This window comes from Chaetura pelagica, unplaced genomic scaffold (assembly GCF_000747805.2).
Source record: "Chaetura pelagica isolate M959 unplaced genomic scaffold, ChaPel_1.0 scaffold249, whole genome shotgun sequence".
Classification (NCBI taxonomy): Eukaryota; Metazoa; Chordata; class Aves; order Apodiformes; family Apodidae; genus Chaetura; species Chaetura pelagica.
Genome location: NW_009954538.1, coordinates 1,870,361 through 1,881,551, shown reverse-complemented (window position 1 = coordinate 1,881,551; position 11,191 = coordinate 1,870,361). Strand labels below are relative to the sequence as shown.

The window sequence follows — 11,191 nt, the reverse complement described above, 5'->3', positions numbered from 1 at the left end:
AAGAGCGTGAGACTGCTGCTGCTCCTCACCCAAAGTTACAACTAGTGGGCTTTTGAAGACTTCCTCTGCACTTTCGTAACACTACCCTAGAGGGCCAACAAAAGCAGCTATACAAAAAAACATAACACTCTTAATTCTCCATAAGAAGATTTAAGTGTTCACCTGTTTCACAGAAATCAGCTACAAATGCCAAAGTTTTAAAACCCCATAACATTTTATCAGGGTGATCAAACACCTCTTTGCACTGAACACCAACTGCAATCCATTTAGGCACAGAGGCCTGAGTGTGCCAACTGACCCACAGGCACGGAGAACTAAGCCAGCAGCAAGCTGACCAAAAGCACTTCAGTACCAAGGCCCTGGACACCTTACTGTTTAAACCACCAGGGCTTTCAGATTCAGTCTTCAACAAATCTTTGTTACACATATTAGAAAGTCAGCTATGTTTGACTTTCCTTTACAACAGCATTTAGGTACCTTCTTTGCATCTACCAAGAGGGCAGATGTGGTGCAAACAACTGCACAACAATCTGAGACTTACCATGGAAGCACAGCAGATACTCCTCCCTCTGCCCTGTTGGATTCACTTGGATGATACTGACTGGAAAGCTGTTGGTGGAAGCAGCAAACACAGCAGAGGCCAAAGTGTGGTCATTTTTATCCAGAAATTCTGCAAAAAGAATGGAGCAAAACAGCTTGATTAGCACCAACTTTTTTTCCTAAACTGCTTTAGAGAAGCCCCACCAGAAGAATCTGTGGAGCCATGTGGTGTGTTCCTCAGACAATGTCTCCTACCCTCTAGTGTATACTGCTTCATCTCAATTTCATAGAACTTGTTGGTTCCAATGATGATGCTGTAAGAGGTCAAATGGATGCAGCTGCAAGGCTCGGAAGTCTCGATCTCCTGGAAAAGAGGGAAGTATGGAGTGATATTGGTTCTCTGTAACCAATTTTGCTTATTACGGAAGATGATATATTGCCACATTTATCTTCATAAAAGGGAGGGGTGGCAACCTCTAAGTCACTAGTGGTCTCAAAAGCATATGGAAAAGAACTCTTGCTAGAAGAAAAGGTTTGGTTTTGTAGGCAGGCGTGCCTGCTTGAATACAGACTTGCATATAAACTCTACTCCAGGCACTAACCTTAATAAGAACCTCCTCCTTTTGGAAAAACACGCTATTCTGGAAGTTATTATTCTGCTCTGTGGCTCCCTACTTATAACAGGTCTCAGGTATGCCAAGTGCTGCATATCTCAACAGCGTCTGGAGATGACATAAGACCAGGACTGAGCAGTTAGGGTTGAAGAACAGACTTGTCACTAAGAAGTCAGTCAGTCAGAAGTGCCCCAGTTCCTAGCCTGGAAGTCACCAAGAATCAGGGCAGCTGCTAGAAAGGCAGACCTAAAAGAAAGATCCTAAGAAAACTGCAGCAGGATGGACAAGTTCCAAAGTTTCACAAGTTCCAGTCAAGTACCAACTCTTCATAACCCACAGAGAAGAACTCTCATCAGCAGGCATCTCCACCATGAACTCTCCCAACAGAAGGAAATAGCTTGCTAAAGCATCTCTGCTGTTAACACTGAAGAAATTACCTTGATAGCTCCTCATGCAAAAGGAAGACAAAGATACACAATCTTCCTTTCTTCTGTGTAGCGTGACACAACACACAGATCCCCAGATCTTTTGAGGACAAGATTCCTTGCATAATTCCTAGTTTATCTGGAGATTTAGTTGACACAACAGAAGAGCATATTCTGGGCTTGCTGCCATCTTGTTAGGATCTGAATTCAGTTGTCTGGATTAGTGAAGATAAGGAAAGCCTGCCTTCTAAAACATGCCTGTGCATGTAGGCCCTCATGAAGGCACTTGGCACTCTGGAGGTGAATGGCAGCATGAGCAGAGGATGGTGCCTGCACATCTCCAGTGTGTCCTGCCAGCTGCTGCCCCATCATCAGCAACAATTGATACCAGCTGCAATGTTCCAAGTTTGCTGGCATCCACATTGTTTGTGCCAAGATCTTCTCCATCAAACATATCTCTACTTCCAAGGAGGCCAGCATCTGAATTACTGTCCTGCCTCCCAGCACCACCAGTGTAGCACTGGGGGCATAAAAGCCTCAGTCACACTGTAAATTTATCTGGTGCCTCCAGAGTAACCTGCAGGAGCTCACAGGGATAGGTGATTTGGCCTGAACTTCCCTTCATTTGTGAACTGAAGAGGAGGTGAGTTTCTGCGCACTGGCCCATGTTAAGGTGAGCAGTGTTTAAACTCTCTGTCCTGAGGAGAGATTCCAAGTATTGTAGGGTTTTTTTCGGGATGTGTAGGAGCATATAAAAATTACTAATGACAGTTCATTGGACTTGTCTTCAAGAGGAACAGTGGATTCAATGCCCAGTGTTACCTGCCTGCAGCTGCCTGGCTGGAGGAGAGTGGCCCAGCTCTGCTCTTCATACCCACATGTGGCAGGAAGAAGCAGGACATGTCTTACAGGTGGGTGCTGTGGGTAGATTGGGTCACACACACAGAAGATACCTACACAGCCATGTGTGATCCACATCTTACTGCTGTGTTTGCTGGCCAGGAGGACGCACATGTGGATCAGGGGAGGCACAAGAGACAGCTGCCTGTCCTGTGGTGGAGTTACACCAAATGCCCTTTCCCTTTCACTGGTACAGTAAACAAACTCAGATACCCATTGCTTCCTTAACTGTAAAGGAGAGAGAAGTCATCTCCAAAGACAATAGAGGTGAGTGAACATGGCTGGATATTTTAAAAGAAAGCCTTTTTTTGGTAAATAAGCAAGGGTGTGATTATAGCAGAGTCCTGTATCTCAAAAAAAACACGTTTCTATCCTGCATCTCTCCAAACACGCCAGCTCTTATTAGAGGAAATTGCTGCATACTCCAGTGTTAGTCAGTGCATGTTGCAATGTGTTATCATTCTAGCTGACAAACAAAGGTTCTTATGCATGCAAAAAGGTGTCAGGTGTTTGCTGCAAAGCCAAGTCTTAGTGCAGTATGTGAATTACATTGGCTGTGGAAGGGAATTACTAAGCTTACCTTTCTGATACAGAACTTGCTCAAGCTCTCGTTGTATCGCAGAACAACCACCTTATTGGGCATGGCTGCACAGATGCAAAGACTGTTTTCAACCTGTAAGGAAGGTTACAAGCATAGTTAAGGATGGCAATACAGTGTGTGAAACAGGTCTGGATGCCTCTTGCCACAAAAAGAACTTTGCAGAGATAAGAAAGTACATTTTTAAGAGGGTAGTTTCTGTGAATTAGTGAAATAATGAAAAGCCTCTTCACGTTCTCAAAAGAGAACTTGAATTTGAACTGCCTGTGACTTCCCTTATACTTGAAAGAAGATAATAGAAAATTCAAAGGTTTTCTACAGGAAAATGTTTCATTCAAAGGGATAAGACATTCAAATAGGCTAAGTCTAAATTTTAACCCCTGAAACTGTTACTTTACGTGTCACTTTGAAATGAATGATACTCAGGTTTTGTATCAGAGTGGTCTGTAGAAGTAATTGTTAATGAGAATTTTTGCTGGGGCTAAATGTTCCATCTAAAACTGGGAATTAAGGTAAATATCAAGTGTTATCAAGTGACACAAGTACCTAAGTAAATTTGCCAGCCTGGAAACTGATGTGACATGCGAAAACAAACAGTAGATGCAATTCACTATTTATAAATCTCAAAATTGAAGTCAGTTTTGTGAGGAGGCATTTATGTGATGCTGCATTTCTTATTATACAGCAAGTTAGGCTACACTGTACTCATACTAGTAGTCAGTCCTCCATACTGTCTCCAGCTCAGCCTCTCTTCAGCCCCTAAACTCTAATTACTTGAAGAAAAAGATTTAAAACAAGAACACAGACCTTGGATTTGTTGCCAGTGAAATAAAGATGCTGATATCCTTAATATTAAGCTCAGTGAAGTCTAAAGGGTGGCCTGGGGGCACAAGGGAGCTTTATCCTACCTTGCCAGCAGCAAAAAGGTGACATCCTTTGACAGCCTCAAAGACATTTGGTGAGACATCAGGCTGGGCTGGGAGGTGAGACTGAGCTAGAGATTGCTTCACTTTCTTTACATCAGCAAGACACAGAGCCCTTTCTTCTCCTGGAAACAGAAATGGTTACATTTCATTAAGGGAAAACTCCCTATTCTCTAAAAAAAAAATAAAAATCTGTTCTGCTACCTAAGCAGCAGCTCATCATCACAAGCTGTTACTGTGGTAACAGTCACAAGGTGCCACACAGAACTCATTCCATATTATTCATATTTAAAGAAAAAAAGAAAATGCACAAAAACCCAACCACACAATAGGCAGTAAATCCACTGGGAGAGCAACCACTCTTCATGGGTTATTAGTGTTGCTAAGGTCCAGTAAATCACAGTAGCAGTGACCTCACTGGGACACTATTTAAAATTAGCCAGGAAGTTTATTTTACCCTGCAGAACTTCAACTTAAAGGTGCTTTAACCTCTCTGTGCCAACACAACTGGCAGTGGCTTTCTGTGAAGTGCTCTAATAAATTGCATTACAGACCAAGCCCAGTTCCTCTGAGAAGTCCAGAAATACAGTAACAAGGTCTTCTCCAATTTTGTGTGAAATTTGTTTTTCCAATTACTTTTTTCTCTCTACCCCCCTGAAACAAGTAAAGCACGGGCAGCTTAAATCTTTACAAGGGATAAAATGCAGAACAAACAGAACCAGAGAGAGGATTTGTTTTTCATTCCCTACAAATGTCATATAGACACTTGATAATTTGGGCTTTCAGATGCAGATACGCCCTGATGCTCAGCGTGCCTACATCCGTGTAGGAAGGATTATCTCTGGAGAACCACAGATGGAGTGATTAAAGCTTGTGTTCCTTTCCTAAGGGAATCTTAAACCATTAAAGAAGTCCCAATTTTGTTACATGGATTAGTGTTTAGAGCAAAGGAGGTTAAAAGTTGTCTGCCGTAGGCCAAAGTGATCACGTAAGGGAATCTTAAACCATTAAAGAAGTCCCAGTTTTGTTACATGGATTAGTGTTTAGAGCAAGGGAGGTTAAAAGTTGTCTGCTGTAGGCCAAAGTGATCACACTGTGTCCTCAAATGGTTAACTACATTATTAAAAAAAAGGTTATGTAGTGATTAGGGAGAGAAATGCTCACTGATCAGCTCAACACTTTACACTGAATTTAAAATTAAACCCAAAACCAGAAATGTTTTGTTTCTGGTTCCTCTCAACTTTGGAAACTGAGAAACCTTCACAAGAAAGTGATTTAATGGACTCCTTGATTCACATATTCATTTGCAAGGAAACCTCAGCCACTACAGTGTTAACCACAGCTGCTGCTTCCTGACATTATACTGATAAAACAAGGAAAAAGCCTGGAATGGACCTAGAGGAAAGGCAGGCCCCTGTGCAGGCAGCACTCCTAGATCCACAGCAACAGCCTCATTCCCTGTGGGACACACAGTGACTGCAGCCCCTACCTGCTATCATGAGCAGCTTCTCCAGATCCTTGATGAGGTGAATTTGGAAGACAGCACCCATTCCTGGGATGTGCGTTAAGGAATTCTTCAGTACATTCAGGGCATAGAGACCTTCTTCTGCACCCACCAGTACGACCTGCAGTGACAACAGGAGAAAAATAGAAACAGCACTGGGTGAACAAGAAGAGAACAAGGAATGCTCCAAGAGCAAAGGACAAGCTAACAAACAAGTCTATAATTACACTTTGTGCTCTTATTATGCCATTTCCATGCATGAAATAACCAGTACTTAGAAAGGCCCAACTGAACATGATCATTACCTGGTCACTGAAGGGCATTGTGCAATTTATATCCAAACGGTCTTCACCCTCCAGCTTCAACAGGGAGTTACCCAGCAATTTCTGCAAATGACAAGAAGATATTTTTGTCTTGTTAAGTTAATCTTTATCTCTGTCTCTGTTAGTATTTTAACAGTGTAAAGTCATTATTTCAGACAGGCAAGAAGCTTGACACAGATTTCTTTTTCTCATAAAGCTAAAAGTTGCAGGGATGTTGCCTACAGAAGACTTAGTAAACTTTTATCAACCTGGAACACAGCCAGGCAAACCCATCAGAATGACCTAAACTCAGACATCTCAGACAAGAATCTATTGCTGTCCCTATTTTTCCATTTACCCCCAGCTTCTGCAATGGAGCAGTGAAATTTTCCTAGAGGGAGGATTTAAAAAAAATTCCTGCTAGTCAGATAATATGCAATGCCATAGAATCAAATCTCCCTTTATCAGAAAAGGGAGAGTCACCAGTGCAACAGTGATGAAAAAGATTATCCAAAACCAAAACAAATTCATTTAAACTCTTATTCCTATCAGGAATAAAACTTAAACTAACCCACACACCCCCACATCTTCTTTCCATCCCCCCCAAGACACAAAAAGACCCAACTCTGTAAGAATGGGAGAGGAGGGTGCTTTTAGCTTGTTTCTTTCTTTCAAGGTTTGCTCATTCCACGTAATATGTTTTGAGATGGGATTTAAACTATGTCCTAACTGCCCTTCTCTCGTTTTCTGTTTGCTGGAATTAGATGTAATTTTGGGATCCTCCCCAGACCTAAAGAAGGGAATTGTAATATCAAACATCAGTCTCACAATGCACTAGTTCCTGGTCCTCATATTGCACGTCAGAAGGCAGGAGCAGTAACTTACCTTCAGTTAAACCTCAGTATGTCAAACACCAAAAAAAAAATTTTCAAAACTCTGCTCCCTCCCAGAATATTTTATTATTAAATGAAACTTTTATACTCACAGCATCAGCCTCAGCTTTTTCTCTGGAAACTCTCCCACCTGCCACTATTGATTCCAGTGCTGTGACCCAGCGCTGTTTGTCAGGGAAGCTGGGTGCTAACAGGTAGAGTGTTCTACCAGGCCAGCAAGTGGTGTGTGGATGAGACTCCAATTTTAGGATATATGGCACATCTGAGATGTTATATAGATAGAATAGGATTAGTTTTTGGAATATTGTCAGTGGACTTAAAATCAACACCTTTCAGCCTCATTTTGAGAGAAGTTGTATTTATCATGACAAGTTACCATGGTAATTTATACACAGGTTTCCCCTTTAGAGGCCTTGCACAGGCTAGCTACTTAAAGCTAAATACTAGCTGGATGTATGCAGTCCACACATACAATGCTGTCTCTACTAAATACAAATCACTTCTTGCCTTTTATTAAAAAAGAAAGAAATCCCATTGTGAGAAAAGTACAAAACCAGCCACTTAACTAATGTTTTCCCTGTACTATTCAGGAAAAATCAGAAAAATTGGTTATAGAAACCTTTGTTTTTAACAGTCTGTATCCTTTAATGTTAAAGTCAAGACATACATAATCTTTCCATCAGTTCTAGTCAGTACATACAAATCAAAACATCAACATTTTTTCGTTATAAGAGACTGTATAAACCTCACAGTATTTTTAAGTTAATGACTTTCTGGTCACAATGGTGACAATGAGCACAATGGTGGCATGAATTATAACACTTCACACTTGATAGAGAGCACTGAGAGAATAAATTTAAATAAACAGAGTGTTTGTAAGTATGTTACAAAACTCTTTAAATTTACTTCCATTTGGCTTGATAAGTGTATTAGTTGCAGTTCCACTACCATGACAGGAGCAGCTGCCTGTGTGTACCAGCTCTAAGATGACTGACGTGATCACAGAGTTCAGAGGAATCCTCCAAATTACACAGTTACAGAGAGAAAGTTAAAGGGAGGAAATTCTGTGCAGCCAAAGAGAAGCCACTGAGGGCAAGCCAGAGGAAATCCATTTGACCTCATCTACGTAAGATTCTCACCTGTCTTTGCTGTATTGGTAAGTTCAGTAGCTCCCACAGCTCCATGAACAGTTACATCACCATCAGGAAGGCAGAGCTCAAATTCCTCCAGAGGCCTCTGTCCAGCTGCAGGAAGAGTGGGAGAGAGATTAAGAGAGATTATGAGTACATAGCAAGAAAATAATTGTGATAGTAAAATGAAGTGGATACACACTGGAGGTTTCACAGCTGGATTATTATGATATACCAGCCAGTAAAACTGTTAAGGATCTAGAAAAGCAAGAATGTTGTCTTATGTTTTTATGTTATGAAAAGTGTTCTTCCTAAAAATGGTAAATTACCTTCTCTTACTTCTGCATCATAAATGAGCACTTTTGTTCCTTCCAGGACTATATACTTCCTGTCCCAGCCCTGTTGCCCACGTTTATTATTCCTGAAGAAAATAAGCACAAAGCCATGTTAGATTTTTTGCTCAGATTCTGAACAAAACAAGCATGCAGCTCCTAGAAAGACAAATCTCAAGTGGCAGTAAGTGTAATGGGCATGTACAGATTATCCCACCATAAGAGCCAGGATAATCTAAGGAACTGTTCCAAATATTTCAGCACCTGATATGGCAGCAAGATTCATGTTTATACCTTGGCACTTTCATCCATCCTTCAAGACGCAGACTGCTGCTTGGCTCCTTCAGCTGCAGGCCAGGAGAATTCATTTTATCCCTGCAGAACGCTTCAGAGAAGTGCGTGGCATATTCTGCTGGCAGTCCACAAGTAGCTGGCAAGCAAGTGGAGCATTTTGGGTGGCACATCACCTGGCATTCTGACAAAAGGACAGAGAAAAACGTCTGTTAAATGACAAAATTCAAGACACAGCTGCTTCAACTTGTAACCCACAAACCCCAGCTTTTCCAAGAATCTCCTACTCAAAACCACCAGATGTTTTCTAACGTAGAACCTTTGCACCAACTAACTTCCTAGTCTTCATACTTGGTCCTTCCTTCAGCTTTCACTGAAAACCAGTTCTAGAAGGCTGATGCTTTTTCATTCTGCTGCCCAGTTCACTTTGTGCACCCTCTGCTCTTACCAAGACACTTGGATGCCTGTCTCCCGAAGTGCACCGTGTCCAGACACACAGCACATTTGGTTGCTCTCATGTTGAGCCCCACGTTGAAGCGATGGGGGATGTTGTGGTGCATTCGCTCCTTCAGGCGCCGGCTGTACTCTGCAGGGGACAAGCATTTTAAGGCCAAGGTCATAGAAAATGACTACACATCTCAAGGCCCTGCTGCACACAGACACTACTTTCCTTCACAATCTGCAAATATTAAGCTATTTTACCACCTCAGATTGCACAACCTTGTACAGAGGCACAGAACAGACTGCAGAACTGAGCCGGCCAGTTTGCTGTAGCAACATTCTGTCAATAAAACCATCTACATTTCAAGTCTGCACTTAGCTCCAGTCCTTAGGATGTGCTAAACTAATCTCTCAGTGTCGCCCACAGTTAACAAACCCTCCAACCCCCAGCCTGCTGCAGTCAATACACAGCAGGCCTTCATACAGCCTTCATGTAACCAACAGTGCCAACACATCTTACAGCAAACCTAAAACCTCTGATGGATGGGTTGAACAAAGTTTACCTTTCAAGGCATGGTCTTTGACTGAAGAACACTCTTCTCTTCCCTGCCCATGGTCTGCTCTGAGGACGTCTTCCCATGCCATGGTTCCCTGATCCTCCGAGCACCCTCTACCACCCCACCTATCTCTGATGGCTGGGCCAGTTTATGTGTTCTGGCTTTTTCCAGCTAAAGGCTGGAGGTTTTAGTTCAGAGTCTCTTGGTTCAACACTCAATTTGGAATACCAGTCAACTAAGAAAAAGTGACTAGAACCCTCAATCCTTTAATTGTTTCTGATGGTCCTCTTCCCTCCTTTCTCAAACATATGGAAGGGCATCCTCTTTTTCTAGTTATAGGATATTAATGTCATCTTTGACCTGGTATCTTCCTAACTAGTCTTTTCCCTTTACTAAAAGGTGTTGATAGAAACTTTCTGCTCAGCAGAACAAATCTGCAGTTTAGATAATTAAAAATGTTAACTGCTAGGGAAACAGCCATAAATCCTTACAGAAAAAACATGCTTTTAAGATTAATGCTAATACTTACTTTATTGCTGAAGTTCTCAGACATAAATTACATAATCCAAATAGAGAAATTTAAACCAAAACTTATCTGATATTCCTACCATGACCAAAATCTGGATTTGAAATTTAAAAGAAAGAGATAACATTGAAATATTAGAAAAATACTAGCAGACAAAAAGCAAGTTCACCAGGAACCTACCCTCTGGTGTGGAAGACTCCTTCCTGCGGCTGGAGGGGGGAGCCAGCAAACTGATGGGAGTTGGCTGGTGCTCTGGGGAGCGGACTATGGCAGACATGATGATCTGCTGCCTGGCTGTGGCTGGAGTAGATGGATGAGGGTGGTCTGATATTTTCCGGTGGGCAGCTACAGATGAGATAAATGCCACTCATTAACATCACCAAGAGGAAACACTAGTTCACAGCAGTGGTTCTGTGCAACCCTTCAGCGGTTACAACCCGCAGCAAAAAGCGTAGCCTTAACTGCACCTTCACAGCAACAGATACAAATTAAACAACAGGTGTTACTGCTACAGTGGCACACAATTAAAGGCATGTTTTCAGACTAAAAACGTCCGCCTCCTTCCAGATTCACCTATTCTGTTAACCCCTACCTTCTTCACGAGCAGATCTGAGTTCAATGCGTGTTTTCTGTAGAGCCTCCTCCAGCTCAGCAGAACGAGCCTTCTCCTTCTCCAGTGCCACTTTCAGCTCATTGTATTGCAGGGGAACCTGTGTGGGTAAAGAAGGGTCCTCTTTCCGCCGACTAAACAGGCCCTAGCAACAGAAACACACAGACAACTCCTAACTCCTAGTAAGAGATGGCTTAAACTAGGTAAAGTGAAACTAGCTAGTGGCAAACCGGCCAGAGGGCCTAATGGTAATTCTGATATGCATAAGGATGGATCTTAGTTCATATTGGCACTGGAGAGAAAATGCTGAGATATGGATTAATTTAAAGAGGGAGGTACGTTACCTGTGAGTACCCACACCTTGAGTTTCTGAAAGCATCTAAACAGAGGATCTCAAAACACGTGGTTAAAATTTAATTACTTAATTCAAATTGACAGAATGGCTTATGACAAGAAGTGTCACATCACCTGACTTGTCAGTCCTATGCTGTAACTGCAAGACAACCATTCTAGATAAACAATATCTTCATGTACACAATATATATTTACCATGGGAAAACAACAAAAGCATGGTTAAAATTCCACATTCCTACAGCCTCACTGAC

The 11,191-nt window shown here is 42.0% G+C and overlaps 1 protein-coding gene across 2 annotated transcripts in view; it reads right to left on the bottom strand.

Annotated features, from left to right (window-relative positions):
* CIT (citron rho-interacting serine/threonine kinase) overlaps positions 1 to 11,191 on the bottom strand; it is a 68,099-nt gene that overhangs the window by 3,362 nt on the left and 53,546 nt on the right. For both annotated transcript variants that reach the window (XM_010004834.1, XM_010004835.1), the window contains 13 exons: positions 10,569 to 10,731; positions 10,157 to 10,321; positions 8,901 to 9,038; positions 8,456 to 8,636; positions 8,159 to 8,250; positions 7,839 to 7,943; positions 6,792 to 6,961; positions 5,810 to 5,890; positions 5,490 to 5,625; positions 3,986 to 4,125; positions 3,060 to 3,152; positions 796 to 904; positions 542 to 670 (listed from right to left, as the gene is read on the bottom strand). In XM_010004834.1, coding sequence (XP_010003136.1) covers positions 542 to 670; positions 796 to 904; positions 3,060 to 3,152; positions 3,986 to 4,125; positions 5,490 to 5,625; positions 5,810 to 5,890; positions 6,792 to 6,961; positions 7,839 to 7,943; positions 8,159 to 8,250; positions 8,456 to 8,636; positions 8,901 to 9,038; positions 10,157 to 10,321; positions 10,569 to 10,731 — 1,702 coding nt within the window. The remainder of the gene's footprint in view (positions 1 to 541; positions 671 to 795; positions 905 to 3,059; positions 3,153 to 3,985; positions 4,126 to 5,489; positions 5,626 to 5,809; positions 5,891 to 6,791; positions 6,962 to 7,838; positions 7,944 to 8,158; positions 8,251 to 8,455; positions 8,637 to 8,900; positions 9,039 to 10,156; positions 10,322 to 10,568; positions 10,732 to 11,191) is intronic.